This window comes from Narcine bancroftii, chromosome 10 (assembly GCF_036971445.1).
Source record: "Narcine bancroftii isolate sNarBan1 chromosome 10, sNarBan1.hap1, whole genome shotgun sequence".
In the NCBI taxonomy this organism is placed as follows: domain Eukaryota; kingdom Metazoa; phylum Chordata; class Chondrichthyes; order Torpediniformes; family Narcinidae; genus Narcine; species Narcine bancroftii.
This window is the reverse complement of record NC_091478.1, coordinates 73,008,772-73,025,115: the sequence shown is the minus strand read 5'-3', so window position 1 is coordinate 73,025,115 and position 16,344 is coordinate 73,008,772. Positions and strand designations below refer to the sequence as shown.

The window sequence follows — 16,344 nt, the reverse complement described above, 5'->3', positions numbered from 1 at the left end:
CCAACTCTGATTCAGAGAGTGCAACTTGAAAAACATTGGTCATTTCCATAACTATGATTTAAACAAAGTTTCTTGCCTATCAAGCTGAGTTCTATGGATGGAGTTACGGAATTTTGAGACTACAGAACAGAGTTGTAATGAATGCTTCAATGACATGAATCTCTGCTATCTCTCAGTCTACCCAAGAAATTGATGAACTTCTCAGGAGTGGAGATCTCTGCCCAGCTCGCTTATAACTTAAAGATGACTGTTTGATGCGCTGATTGACTTCTATAGCCTTTCTTGCTGCCAAACCAGTGATCAAAATCTGAAATTTCCTTCTCTATGGTCTAGAAACAGATTCCAGATGCGGAATCTGCCTATCTGGCTTTTCCAGATCATTATACGATTTCATGCCACCTGCTCGACCACTTCTGATGCATCGTGGAAGAGGGAGATTGATTTAAGATTGATTTCCTTCTCATAATCCAGATTTCTTCCCATGTTGCTGTTTATATTCAGTTTGCACTTGTGAATGGTTCTGAATAATTAACAATCAAGGAGAGTCAATGCTCTGTGAACATCTCTATCGTCAATGGCAGTGGAGGCCAGTACACAAGTGCAGGCGTTGACTTGTTTGAGCAGTGAGTGCTGAATGTACAAATGTCAGAACAAATCCAGTGAGGTCAAATACCATTTCATTACTCTCAAATGTCACCAGTCACAGAGGGCATCAAACACACTGCCATTTTATTAAAAGACAAATAATAACCAGTTCCGACCAATTTGTAATCCTATCAATGGTTAAGTAAAAGATTGCCAATCTCTCTGTCTCCAATTTGTAATAGTTCTACTTGGGATTTGCAGTCAGGGCGAGCAAAGATAGAAAAAAGGGGATTTCTCAAGCTTAGAAAAATTTATGGTTCCATGAAATGAGGAAATAAAATGTCATTAGGGTTAAAATTCAAGATGAATCAGCAGATCACCATTAAACTCCATTGTACAATCCATATCCAATCGACAAACAGGGAGTAATGCAATGAATTATATTTGCAAGATTGTCTAAGTGATTGTTGGTAGAATGACAAGCATTTAAGTTTACGAATCTGCAAACAGGCAATACTTACATGGGAGAAGCAACGTGGATTGAACCAGCTTCCTTGGAATTACAGTAATATTCAGCACTTTCACAGATGAGATGGAGAGTTCGCACTATTACAATGAGATAGTATTGTTAAAACTAAATTATTCATAAATTTTTCATTAAATCATTGATGAGACAGAGGCAGCTAAAGACTGCTTAGTCCACAGGCAGCACTATATAAACACTCATTTTCTCTCTAAAGCATTCCTTATTTCCCACTCTCCTGTGTGATTCCAGGGTCCTCGGAAACCCCATCGGCCATTATTAGATCTCAAAATCATCTTAAGTTACAGGCAGCCAGCTTTATTAAATAGGTTGGTAGGCTGCCAGTTTCTTGATTCACTCAAAACTGGGAGAAGCGTTGGAAATATTGAGATTTTAACTTGACTTATGCCCAATATATCCATTTTTGGCTGGCACAATTCACCTCAAACATAAATAATGCTGTTTACAAAACATTAGGATCTGAATCATATGAGGAAGGATGTGGGGTTGGAGTGAGGGTCCAGAAGAGGTTGGATGTGGAGAAGATGCTTCCAGTAGTGGGAGAATCTAGGGACAGAGGGCACAGCCTCAGGAAAAAAATGGTGTCCCTTTAGAAGAGATGAGGAGAAATTTCTTCAGCCAGAATCTGTGGAATTTGTTGCCACAGACAGCTGTGGAGGCCAAGCCATGGTTGGCGCTGTGGTTAGCACAAGGCCTTCAGAGCGCCAGTGATCAAGACCAGGGTTCGAAACCTGCGCTGACTGTAAGGAGTTTGTACATTCACCTCGTGTTTCCTTGGGTTTTCCCCGGGGGCTCCGGTTTCCTCCCTCTCTTCAAAAATGTATCGGGTTAATGCGGTGTAATTGGGTGGCATGGGTTCATGGGCACAGTGTATGTCTGCATTTAAATTTAAATACATTTAAGCCATTGGGTATATTTAAAGCAGAGGTTGATGATTCTTGATTACTAAGGGTGTAAAATATTATGGGAAGAAGGTAGGAGAAAGGTGGTGAAAGGAAAAATACCTCTGCATGATTAGCATGGTGGAGAAAACTCAATGGGTTGAATGGCCTAATTCTGCTCCGACATCCTATGAACAGGCCCAAAATATCAATTACAATTGAAATACAATTCACAAAAATGGTGTCCAAACAAATTGAGCAACTTTGTACAAAATTGGAGACGAACGGACATTAATTCATATTGCAATGTACAATGCCTAAGACCAGAGAAGGGATGGAAAATTAAGTTGATATCCTGGATAAAGGGATAATAAGCATGTCACCCAACATCACAAGAAGAGAAGTTGATGCACAATTAGGAGAGTTTGATATTTTATAATTGAAATAGAAAAGCATTCAGGATAATTACACATAATCTGTTCAAACAAACTAGTCAAGAAGGGGATGAAGTGCAGATTTATACTTCGAGCAGCGACTGCCACAACACAGCATCATAAGAACACTTGTGACTGTATACACCATAAATAATCCACAAAGGCACTAAAAATTGTTCTTAGCGTTTTCCTCTCATCGCGGTTCTGTGCTCACTTTCTGCAAATGTCTCACTGAAAGCTTTTTTTAAAATTTCAGTTCCCTCAATATGCCCCCAAATGCACATTTGACTGCATTTATAATGAATTTTCATTTGCCACTTAAGTTATGTCAATAACAAGAATTCTACTTTGCTATATCGTTTGTGCAAGAGATTTCATTCTATTCTGTTCATTTACAAGCATTCCAATTTATATTAAGGATAATTGACCCAGTCTCTTCAAAGAAGCTGGGTTATTTGCTGATTTTTTTATGCATTTACTAAGATTTTTTATATTCAGTTAATTTGTAACAGTAAAAATAAATATTGTAAATATACAGTGGAGATCGTTGCAACACTAAATTATTTCAATGATAATTCGGGCTATCCATTTAGAGTATTAGATTTTAAAAGTTGTAGAAATTTATATTTTAAGCTTACCAATACATTCAAGCTTTTTTTGTGGACAATATTCTTTGGTTATCAACCTTAACTCTTTCACAGCAGCTTCGTACGGGTAAGAAGCATTTGAAGATGCAGATTCCTTGGGGAAAAATTTATCTGTAATGCCAAAGTCTTCTGGACCTACTGACGTGTACAATTTCATGCTCTTGTCAAGTGCAATTTCCCGTTGTGTATTCACTTTTCTAAAAGAAAATAGAGTGAAAATTTCAAGGTAGTTAACCATTCTCCACCTCCTTGGGTTCCTGCATTATTCCAGGAGGACTGCAGTAATTCTGGCTCAACAGCTTGGATATTAAAAGAAACACAATGTTTGAGGTAGGATCCCCCCAAATACTAGATTTCTCCCAATTGTAGCATGGGATTTTTTTTTTCCTGGGATCCTGATGAGAACCCACGCTCATCTTCCGGGTGGGAAGATGGGATGGTTTGCATCTGAATTGAAGGGACTATCATTGCGGGAAGGTTTCCAGTGTTGGTCTGGGGAGGCGGGGGTGGGGGATTAAACTAGATTTGCAGGGGGATGGGAACCATAATGTTAGAGTAGATAGGGGAGAGGAGATGGAAAAAAATGACATGCTGATTGCATGTAATGTCAGAAGTCAAAGGGTTGCACATGATGGAAAATTTTCAGGTGCATCTATTTCAAGGAAAAGAAGAATTGTAGGAAAGGCAGATGAGCTTAAGAGTGTGAATTGGCACGTGGCTAATGACATTGTGGCCATTAGTAAAATTTGGTTGCAGGAGAGGCAGGACTGGCAGCTCAATGTTCTGAGCTTCCCTTGTTTCAGACACGATAGAGCAGGGGTGGGGGATGGGGGGAATGAAAGGAGGAGGAGAGGCATTGCTCGTCAGGGAAAATATCATAGCTGTGCTCAGATCAGATAGACCAGTGGGCTCTCATCTACCGAGGCTATATGGGTGGAATTGAAGAAAGGGAAAGATATGACCACACTCATGGGGTTAAATGATAGACCGCACAATAGTCAGCGAGAATTGGAGGAGCAAATCTGTAGAGAGAGAGAGAGAGAAAGAGAGAGAGAGAGAGAGAGAGAGAGAGAGAGAGAGAGAGAGAGAGAGAGAGAGAGAGCAGACAGCTGCAGGAAATAGAAGATTGTGAAAGTAGGAGATTATAATTTTCCACATATTGACCGGGATTCCCATTCTGTAAAATGGCTGGATGGCTCGGAGTTTGTCAAATGTGTTCAGGAAAGTTTTCTAAATCAATATATAGAAGAACCAACTGGAAAGAGTGCAATATTGGATCTCCTATTAGGGAACGAGACAGGACATGTGACAGAAGGATATAAAGGGGTACATTTAGGGTCCAGTGATCATAATGCCATAAATTTCATTAATTATGGAAAAGGATCAATCTGGGCCTCAGGTTGAGATCCTAGTTTGGAAAAAGGTTATTTTTGAGGAAATAAGAAAGGATCTAGAATTTGTGGATTAGGATAAGTTGTTTTATGGAAAGGATGTGCAAGATATGTGGAAGACTTTCTACATGTGAAATTTTGAGAGGACAGAATTTGTACGCTCATGTTAGGAATAAAAGCAAAGTAAACAGGAAGTTTTGGTTTTCGAGGGATGGTTCAGAAGAGAGAGGTATATAACCAGGTATAGGCAACACGGAGCAAATGAGCTACTTGAGGAGTATTAAAAAATGCAAAAAATAATCAGGAAGGTTTGAGGAGGTCATGAAGTTGCTTTGGCAGAAAATGTGAAAGAAAATTGTAAGGGTTTCTACAGGTATATTAAGAACAAAAAGATAGTAAAGGACAAAATTGGTCCCCTTGAAGATCAGAATGGTCAGCTTTGTATGGAGCCAAAAGAGATAGGGGAGATCTTGAAAGGGTTTTTGGCATCAGTATTTACTCAGGAAACTGGCACAGAGTCTAAGGAAGTAAGGAAAACAAGCAGTGAGGTAATGGAACCCATAGAGATTAAAGAGGAGGTGCTTTATGTCTTAAAGCAAATAAGGGCAGATAAATCTCAGGGCCTGATAAGATATTCCCTCAGACCTTGATGGAGGCTAGTGTAGAAATTGCAGGGGCACTGACAGAAATATTTAAAATGTCCTTTGCTACGGGTGTGGTGCTGGAGGATTGCTTGCACTATTCTGTTATTTAAAAAAGGCTCCAAAAGTAATTGGAAATTATAGACCAGTGAGCCTGATGACAGTAGTAGGTAAGTTGTAAGGTGTTCTTAGGGATCGGGTAGACTAGTGCAGGTGTACCCTGCTTTATGAATACTCGCTTAATGCAAATTCGCTTTTACCACAAGAAACCTGTGTTCGCTATCCTAAATAAATTTGAATGGGTTTTCACTTTTATGAAAATAGGTTTCAATAGAAATGAATGGGTCTTTGCTTTACGGCATTTCGGCTTACAAAAAGTTTCATGGGAATGCTCTACTTTCATAAAGTATACTCATATTTGGATAGCCAGGGACTGATTAGGTATAGTCACCATGGCTTTGTGCATGGTAGATCACTTTTAACCAATCTTATAAAGTTTTTTGAAGAGGTTACCAAGAACATTGATGAAAGAAAGGCTGTGGATATTGTCTATCTGGACTTTGGTAAGGCTTTTGACAAGGTCCCACATGGGAGGTTAGTCAGATGCTAGGCATTCGACATTGACTACACGGGAGAAGCCAGAATGTGGTAGTGGATGATTGCTTCTCAGACTGGAGGCCTGTGACTAGTGGTGTGCCTCAGGGATCAATGCTGGGACCAATTTTGTGGTCATCTCTATCAATGATCGGAATGATAATGTGGTGAATTGGATCAGTAAATTTGCGGATGACAAAAAGATTGACGATGTTGTAGACAGCGAAGAAGGTTTTCAAAGCTTGCTGAGGGATTTAGACCAGCTGGAAAAATGGGCTGAAAAATGGCAGATTTTAGTATGAGGTTTTGCATTTTGGAAGCCCAAACCAAAAAAGGACGCACACGGTGAATGGTAGGGTGATGAGGGACCTGGGAATATAGGCACATACTTTCCTGAAAGTGGCATCACAGGTAGAGAGCTTTTGGCATTGGCCTTCATAAATCAAAATACTGAGTACAGGAGTTGAGATATTATGTTAAAGTTGTATAAGACATTGGTGAGGCCAAATTTGGAGCATTGTATGCAGTTTTGGTCACCTAACTACAGGAAAGATATCAATAAGATTGAAAGAGTGCAGAGAAGATTTACGAGGATTTTGACTGGACTTCAGGAACTGAGTTATAGGGAAAGTTTAAACAGGTTAGGACTTTATTCCCTGGAGTGTCGCACAATGAGGGGAGATTTGAAAGGTCTAGACAGTGTAAATGTAGGTAGATTTTTTCCACTGAGGGTAGGGGAGATACAAACCAGAGTACATGGGTTAAGGGTGAAAGTGGAAAGATTTAGGGCAACTTCTTCAGACAGAGTGGGGTAGGAGTGTGGAACATGCTGCCAGTTGAAGTGGTGAATGGGAGCTTAATTTGAACTTTTAAGAAGAATTTGGACAGGTGCATGGGTGGGAGGGGTATGGAAGGCTATGCTCAGGCCACAGGTCAGCGAGACGGTCGAATAATAGTTTGCCACAGACGAGAAGGGCCGATGGGCCTGTTCCAGTTCTGTAATGTTCCATGGTTCGATGATCCAACCCTGACACACCTTTTGAGATTTGACATGATGTTTGTCAATACTTTTATAAGTAGACCCAAATTTCAGATCAGAACAATAACTTTATGACCTAAAACACCAACTCTTTTTATTTCCCAATGGATGCAGCCTGACCTGCTGATTCCAGGCCCCACGAAGTAGCAACTCTGACTGCTGCACAACCAAACTCATAACTTTAATGCTGCAGCAGATTTTAAAACAGGTGCTAAGGGAGGATAGCAAGATGAGATACTTTGGGAAAGGACTTTTGAAATCTGTAGGTGAGGCTATAGTGAGAGTGGTCATCTGTGAACTGTAAAAAAGGGGAAAAAACTTAGCCTTGACATGTGAAATGGAATTAATTTATACTACAAAATGCATTGTTTCTAATTTGGAAGCTGTTAATCGCCATGTTCTTTGCTGGATCAAAAAAAGTGCAAGATGCAACTTGAACAACACACCTTTTTTTAAAAAAGAAAACAATTTTAGTAACCAAATTTATCTCATCTCTAAAGCAAAGAATTACAGATATGTGCCGCTTAACATCCACGGTACGTTCTGTGAAATTGGCCGTTATGCGATGTGGGTATTGTGCAAATACCATATTATATACTTAGCAAAGCTATATGGAATACTGCAGGGTACCTGTAAACTTTTTATTTGTAAGTAGGGATTAGCGTGGGGACTGACATGGGACTGTGGGGAGAGAACGGGGCAGAGGGATCAGTGCGGGGACTGACATGGGGCTGTGGGATCAGTGCGGGGACTGACACGGGGCTGTGGGAACAGTGTGGGGACCGACACGGGGCTGTGGGATCAGTGTGGGGACCGACACGGGGCTGTGGGATCAGTGTGGGGACCGACACGGGGCTGTGGGATCAGTGTGGGGACCGACACAGGGCTGTGGGGAGAGAGCAGGGCAGTGGGATTAGTTGGAACTGATATAGGGCTGTGGTCTTTCTCATGGTAACTGAATAATTATTGGACCACAGACATAAGTTGTCACTTAAATAATTTTAACCTAATTTTACCTGTTTTTCCAATTTAAAAAAATTGTTTGCCAATCATGTGAGGACTACAATCATGTAATACCTAAACAGAGCCAAAAGGAACACCCAGATGGGTTGGAACAAAGCTTCCTCGATGCTGGCCAGACACTGGTCTTTTCCTGTTGCCGTGTCGAGAGGTTCAAAAGCCAGAATACACAAGGACAATAATTTGTCTGTTGAACAAAAGGACAAAAGCGTTGAACTAAAATATTGTTCAGCTACCAGAATATACATCTGACTTGCATATGATTTCAAACCATTCTTATTTTGTTTGTCATACCATTTTTAAAAATAATTTAACGAGAATACAAAACACACCCCATCTGACTGGAAACTGACTATATGCTCTTGTTATCAACTTCCAAAATTCTCGATTCTGAAATAATTCTTTCAGGTTAGAGGGAAGAAAACATGATTCCAATAATAAAGGGACAACAAAATCTTGCAAGGAAAATGCTGGAATGTCCAAATGAAGGATATGATAAAGGTATTTGGAAAATAATATCCTTGATCATTGATAACACAGAGTTATCAAATGGAAATCATGGATGATGAATCTACTGGAGCCTTTGAAGATTTAGTCAGTAGTATAGATTAGGGGAAAACCAGTGGATGTTTTTTTTTAAATTTTGGTTTACTTTGATTCTTAGAAGGTTTTGATATCCTTCCACATATGATGTTGGTAAACAGGAATCAGAACATAAATAATTGGGGGTTAAAAAATGAGCTATAATTGAAAGTGGATTAACAGATCAAAAATAGAGTAGAAATAAATGGGTCCTTTTAGTTTGGCATGTTTATATCTAATAATTTAGATTTATTGTCAGAGTACATACATGATATCACATACAACCCTTAGATTTCTTTATCCTGTGGACACGGCAGAATTACCACTAATTGGTAGTGTAAAAAATAAACTATATTCAGCATGAACATGTAAACAAACAAAAGAACTGTAAACAGATAATGAATGTGAACAAACTGACTGTGCAGTACAGAGAGAGCAAAGGAAAAATCAATAAAGTGCATAAGTAAGAGGCCTTAAATGAGCTTCTGATTGAGTTGTTGTTGAGGAGTCTGATGGTGGAGGGGTAGCAGCTGTTCCTGAACCTCATAGTGCGAGTCTTGTGGTACCTACACCTCTTTCCTGATGGCAACAGTGAGAAAGGAGCGTGTGCTAGGTGGTTCAGTCTTTCATGACTGCTGCTGCCCTCTGACAGCACCGTTCCCTGTAGATGTACCCAATAGTGGTATATTGCAGCAATCAGTGCTTTGGCCAAATTAACACTATCTATATTCCCAAGTACGCTGCCCACATGAAGTGGGAATGCGAGTGGTGATGTGGATGTTAAAAGGGAGCAAGAGGACATAGGCAGGTTCAGTGTGCGGATAACAATGGGTTAGTTAGAATAAAACAAAGGAAACGTGAAATTATTTAGTTTGGTAGAAATAAACAAGTCAGTAATTTTAAATGGTCAGGGATTTAGAAATGTTGATGAAGAGTCCCAGTGTCATTAGACACAAATCAGTGAAAACTAATGTGCATGGGATTTGGAAGGTAAAAGTTGCTCATCTTTGATAAGGATTTGCGTACATGCCTTAGTTCAATTATATAGAGCCGTGGTGAGAACACACCAGGAATATTGCATTAAATTTTGAATTTCATCCCCAGAAAAAAGATATTCGCTTCAGAGTACAATGAATATTCATTGTATGGAAAGGCAGGTCTGTCAAGAAAGGAAGGTCTCTGTCCTCTACAACAGCCATTCTCATCCTTTTTTGGCAATAGCTTCCTTAGGGTTCTGCTCAAAGTTTATGGGGCCCCCTTCCCCGTGAAGCACTTATTTAACTGATTTCTTCTGTACTTCTCTCCTACCAACCACATCAATAACATGAAAAATATTTTATGATTCCAGTCCGTGGCCCCTGAAATGTGCTGTGGACCCCGGTTTTGTGGGGTGGGGGGGACTGTCGTTCAGCCCCAGTCGAGAGTTGGGACAATGAGAGGTAACCTAACTGAAACAGGATTTGTGGAATCAGGAAATTCACTCAAGTCAGAGGATTGATCAATGAGGTGAGTCTGGTTAAACCTAGTTTTAACATCTTGTCAAGAAGGCAAATAAGTTGGGATCTGAGAAGGATCCAAAGATTGCAAAAAGTAGAGAAAAAATACAATTATTTTAAAATGCACGATTACAGGAACAGCATAAAGGCTCGATATCTGGAGACATCTGGAGACATATCTGGAGATACGTGGAGACATTGCACAAAGTTCTCCACATCACGGAGATCAATATGATTATAACAGACACAGTTCTGAAACAATTTAAGAAATAATCAGAGGACAAAGTTAAGGAAAAATAACTGAAGATTCTTTACTGATGTACAGTCTAGTTGTATTTATTCCGACTTACCGTGTGGAATTATATTTTTACAGTATACAGTATCAATTTACAAACTGAAAACACACTGACACCTAGTGGTTGTCCCTTTGCCTCACATTAAATGAGAAACTTCCTCAGTTTCCTTACCTGTAAAGTTAAGGTGCTGCAAGATGCATCCTATCAAATGTGGCTTTTATTTACACTGTTCAAACTTTTCCTCCATAAAGTTGACCATGAAGATATCAGAAATAAATTACATTCTAATCTATCATTCAACCATAATATTCAGCAGAAAATAACAATAAATTTATGTTGAGTTAATCTAAAATATTAACCTTTTTTGCCACTTGGCCCACATCAAAAACACCGGTCAGTTATGTTTCTAAAACAAAGAAAAATTATAGACCGTGGTAAGTGTAGCGGATAGCGCAACACTATTACAACATCAATGATTCGGGTTCGAATCCGGCAATGCCTGTAGTAAGTTTGTATGTTCTCCCTGTGTCTGCGTGGGATTCTGCTGGGTGCTTCAATTTCCTCCCACCTTTCAAAATGTATGGGGATTCTAGGTTAATTGGGGTATTTGGGTGGCCCAGAAGGGCCTGTTACTGTGCTGTGTGTCTAAATTAAAACTTAAAATTGATTTCTGGAGTACAGACCAGGCTCTTCAACCCAACTTGTCCATGCTGACCAAGCTTGCCCCGTATCCCTCAAAGCCTTTCGTATCCGTGCACGACTAAATGTTTTTTAAGCATTATAGTTGTAACTGCTTACACCACTCCTCTGGCAGCTCGTTCCATGTACTCACCACCCTTTGTCAAGAAGGTAGTCCTCATGTCCCTTCTTTAGCTTCCCCCTCCCACCTTAAATCTATGTCCTCTGGTTTTTAGATTTTCCTACCTGGGAAAAAGATACTGACTGTCAATCTTATCCATGTTCCCCATGATTTACAAATCTCTACAAGAAACCCCCTAGATTCTACACTCCAGGCAGAGCAGTCCCAATCCATTCAGTCTATCCATATAATTGAATCCATCCCAGAATTCCCATCTCCACATTTTTCTCAGCAGTTAATATAGCTGACAAATATTCATTTAGGACTTCGCCCATCTCCCATGGCTCCATTTTTTCCCTTTAATGTACGTATAGAATCTCTTAGGAACCTCCTTAAATTTATATGGCAGAGCCATCTCACACCCCTTTCTTGCTCTGTGCAAATCTATACTCAGCAAACTCCAACATCTCTGCACTGTCCACAGGATTCACTTGATTTCAGATGTATGCGTCCTTCTTTACCTTGACCAGATCCCCAATATCTCTGGTCATCCAGGGTTCTTTAATCTTCCCAGCTTTGGCCTTCACTGACAGCAGCAAGCTATCCCTGTATTTTTTCCCAACTGGTCCCTTAAAATCCACCAATGCCAGATGCCCCTTTATCCATAAACACACTCCCCAAGGTACTGATTAATGCATTCAATTTTGCCTTGCTCCAAGGTTGCATGCATCGTCCTCTGCTCTATTCCCTCTAAACACAATTGTGTTGTCACGATTAGCTCCAATGTAATCTATAAATTCCACGATGACACCACCATTGTTGGGCAAATAATGGGAAATGATCAGTTAAAATACAGGGTGGAGTACACAAGTCTGGTTGGGTGGTGTCAGAAAAATAATCTTGCACTCAATGTCAATAAAACCTTGGATCTTATTTTGGATTTTAGGAAGGAAATCAGAGGGAAACGTGCACCTGTCTGCGTCAAAGGGATGGAGGTGGAGAGGGTTAATGCCAATTTGTTGTCTGACAGATGATATTTCAGAAGAGATTCCTGCCGATCCTGAATCATGCCACTGAACCTTTTGCATCTGTCTCAGTTTTATTTTAAAGCAAGATCGCACCTCCAACATCACTTTAGATTATATTCTCAGCCCTGGAGTGGGATTGAAGCAACAGGAATAGTCTCCAACAGGCAATGATGGGTCTGGAGATGGGTGGCTATAAAAGACTGCAGAAGACAACAAGATCTATGAGGAAAGGAACCGGCCATTACAAAGCTTCCTTTTGAGTCTTTCAGGAACATTCCAGCTTTTTGGCAATTCTAAGGAAGAAATTTAAAGCAATTCCTGGGATGCTTCTGCCACCTACTTATGTGCTTGCCAAACAGTGGTGATATTACACCTTGGACCTTTGATTAAATCATTCTCAACATATAATCTAGGGTCTTTTTCCCTTCCTGCAGCTGAATACATAAAATACTGGTTAAAATTGGAACGAAGTAATGGTCTCATGAGAATGGACATTGCAATAGCTGATTGCAACTAGATGGGGATTAAAATCAGGGCTAAATTTTATTATGATCCAAATGCAACACACATTTTGAAATTGGGCTGATAGAAACCTAGTAACTGAGTAATCACTGAAGTTTCTCTCCCTTCCACCCCTCTTGCCAAATTGATGTGATCTACCAGCACCATTGTTTAAAGAGAGCTCGCAAAATCATCACAGACCCCTCACATCTCGCACACAGCATCTTCTAGCTACTTCTGTTGGGAGATACAGGAGTATCAGAGCCATAGCCACCTGGCTAGGGAACAGTTTCTTCCTACAGGCAGTGAGATTGCTGAATGACAGCTAAAGCAACTGCTAAAACAACTCCCCATGGCTCTACTATTATTAATATTTACTTATAATATTTATCTCTCTATCTATCGATAGATATCTATCTATCTATCGATAGATATCTATCTATCTATCGATAGATATCTATCTATCTATCTAATCGATAGATATCTATCTATCTATCGATATATATCTATCTATCGATAGATAGATTTATATCTATATATTGGTTCCATATATATGTAACATTTGTATGTGTATGTCTTTAAGTTGTGTTTGCATTGTTTTTGCACTGTGGATCATCAGATGTTTAGTCAGAATGTACTGTTACAGTCAGATGATAAGTAAACTTGAACTTGCTAACAACTCGAATGTATTCCCCAGTATGACCTTACAGCATAATTCACAGTAACATTCTCAATCTCGCCAACAAATCCATTCACTATAATTTTAAAAAAATGTAGACATGTACAATATGGTAACAGGCCCATCTGGCCCAAGCACCCAAATACCCCCATTAACCTACAACCCCTGTACGTTTTTGGAGGGTGGGAGGAAACCAGAGCATCCGGATGAAACCCACGCAGACACAGGGAGAACATACAAACTTCTAAGAGACACCACTGGATTCGAACATGAGTCACTAGCGCTAAAATAGTTTCATGCTAACTTCTACGCCATCTGTGTCGCCATATTATTAAAATGCACTCAAACAATGGAATAAATTATAAAAGTCATGAAAGGAATCAGTATGTTACCTATTGAATTATGCACATCGGTTACAATATCCTTTAAGTGATTTTGTAGGGGAGTATCTTCCACCTGATGCTGTTCAATATTTGTCATCAGTGTTGGGCAGTTGATGATGTTTCCCAGTTGTGGATTAAATTTCATTACATAATGTTCCAAATCTTCAAATGGGCTGTTTTTGTCAACCATCAAATCTGTTCTATCATTCACTGCTGGGTTGATTTGCTGAGCTGCACTATTTTGTCCCAGTCCACCATGGTTGCTAATATCTGTGATTTCCTTGTAACGTTCAGTACATGCCATGGAGCTGATAGAGGAACTGTGTCTTAATGGACCACCACCTATCTTATTCTGATCTGGAACATATCCCAAACAGCATGCACTTTTGGAAGACGTTAACTTGCTTCCCTTGTTGAACGATGATGTTACATCCATCTTCAGTGGGCACTGGTCAGGGGATGTGTACAATGCGGTGCCTGGACACTGTTCAGGAATGTCAGACACATCTGAAAATTGTGATTTCACCATTGGGTACAGCTTGGTGTAGATCCTCCACTGCACCTTCTTCAGTAGTTGTGTGATAGGATATTCTGTACAGCTGCAGAATAGATTTAATTGAACAAAAACAGTATTAATTTCCAGCAATTGATAAGGAGAACAAAAGAAAACATCTCGATTAAGTGAATCTCAAGTGCTGAACCTCTGGATTGAAAGGCAAAGACTGATAAGTATCTGATTAGTCAGGGTAGCAAAGGTTATCAAAAGACATGAAAATGAGACTGAGAGAATGGATCAGCTGATGATGGAATGGCGGGTGGACTCGATGGGCTAAATGGCCTATTTCTGCTCTGACACCTAATGGTCTAACAAAGGATCCTGACCTAAAAATCTGACTATTTCTACCCATGGATGCGGCCTACTCACTGAATTCATCCAGCAGCTCAAGGTCTACAAAAGTAAACATCTGCCTAACTGAAGTTTGATGTTTCATTGCAGATATTCCACCTCTCAAAATCCTGAACATTCCAAAATAATCATATCTAAAGATAAAAATCAAATTAATAACAGTGGGTGAAAGTATTTTGGCAAATGTGACTGCCACACAAGGAGCAGTTGAATGAACTGGGTCTGTATTCTGTAGAATTCAGAGTGAGAGATAAACTTATTGAAGTATTTAAAGCTCTTACAGTGCTCGAGAGGGTAGACCAGTCATTCTCAACCTTTATTTGGCGATGACCCTTTTATAACTCTGCTCAAATCTTATCGGCCCCCTTCCTGGTGAAGCAGTCGTTTAGTTGGTTTCTTCCCTATTTCCATCCTACCAACTACATTAAAAAAAGTTATGTTACAATGAGGTGAAAAGAAAACAAGACTTTTACTAAAATGTGCTGTGGCCTGGGGCTGGATGCTCTGGGCCCCCAATGAAACTGGCTGGGGTAGAGGATACTTTCCTGGGTTGGGGAGTCATGGTCTCAAAATAAAGAATAGACCAACTAGAGGTGAAATAGGAGAAATGTCTTTGTTCACAGGATGGTTAATCCTTTGGTTAAGAAGACTGGAAAATTAGTTATAGGTTACATTAATATTTTCTTCTTCTTTGGCTTGGCTTCGCGGACGAAGATTTATGGAGGGGGTAAAAAAGTCCACGTCAGCTGCAGGCTCGTTTGTGGCTGACCAGTCCGATGCGGGACAGGCAGACACGATTGCAGCGGTTGCAAGGGAAAATTGGTTGGTTGGTAATAATATTTTAGAATATTATTAATTACCAGAGATCAACAGATTTCTGGATATTCGAGGAATAAAGCAAGAATGGGATTGAATAAGAAAGTGGGACTGAGTAAAAGAGACGAGATATTACTGAACGACAAAGAAAGCTCAAGAAGGTGATGGCCTGATCATTCTTCTATTTCTTATTAAATCTCCTTCAAACTTCTGTGTTCCAAGGAGGACAACCCCTAATTCTCTGGTCCAACATTACATGGATCTCTTTTGCTTGAAAGTCCCTCTTTCCCGTAATCATTCTAATTAGTATTTTCTACACCAAGTCGAGAATTTTCAAATCTTTCCTCAGGCAGAGCAGTGAATTATTTGGGATCTTCCTACTCGTGGTTTATTATCAACCAGTAAACTGAAGAAAAGTGAATTAGAAAATGTTCCAATGTAAGCAGTCACAAGTAAATAATTGGGGAAACATATCTAATCTTAAAAGTTCAAACTAAAACATCAATATTTAAGAACAATATATACACCTTGCATAAAAAAGATGAATAATCTTCTGGAGTTTATTCAGATCAATGCTTTCGGTGTGATGAGGAGATACGAACTTTTATTTTTACACTCAACTTGGGTAGATCTGTGGAAAATTTTAAGAGCAAATTACAGGAATTCAATTTCCACAGAACCCAGAACTATTTTTACTGGGGAAACAATTTTTGTCAAGATTACATTGGCAGTGGCCTGAAAATGTATAGAGGTTACTTGGAAGCCTGATTCACATCGCCTGTTGATATGCACAAATATATAGTTGTTTTCCCTTGAGAAGATTACGTTTAACCTAAGAGATAAGTATGACATGTTCTTAAAAATATGCAAGCCATACCTACAAAGTACAGGCACAAATTTTTATTTGTGCCCCATCTCACGCACAAGACCCATACTCATGTCCCCTCGAGATCCAGGTAAATCTTGAAAATGTGAAATCTGTTGTGTAGTGGACAGATTTCTGACAATCCCTATTTCTCTTTTCCTCTCTTTTCTTTTCTCTCCTTTTTTCTTCACTTTTTTTCTTTGAGACCTCTTTACT

At 39.6% G+C, this 16,344-nt stretch overlaps 1 protein-coding gene across 5 annotated transcripts in view; it reads right to left on the bottom strand.

The window, feature by feature from the left end:
- Positions 1–16,344, bottom strand: part of vps9d1 (VPS9 domain containing 1) — a 68,401-nt gene that overhangs the window by 16,801 nt on the left and 35,256 nt on the right. For all 5 annotated transcript variants that reach the window (XR_011345743.1, XR_011345744.1, XM_069901317.1 and 2 more), the window contains exons 10-13: positions 13,550–14,139; positions 7,834–7,963; positions 3,083–3,288; positions 1,107–1,191 (exon numbers count right to left, since the gene is read on the bottom strand). Coding sequence is in view for 3 of the 5 variants with exons in the window: in XM_069901317.1 (XP_069757418.1) it covers positions 1,107–1,191; positions 3,083–3,288; positions 7,834–7,963; positions 13,550–14,139 (1,011 nt within the window). In the remaining 2 variants the exon portion in view is untranslated. The remainder of the gene's footprint in view (positions 1–1,106; positions 1,192–3,082; positions 3,289–7,833; positions 7,964–13,549; positions 14,140–16,344) is intronic.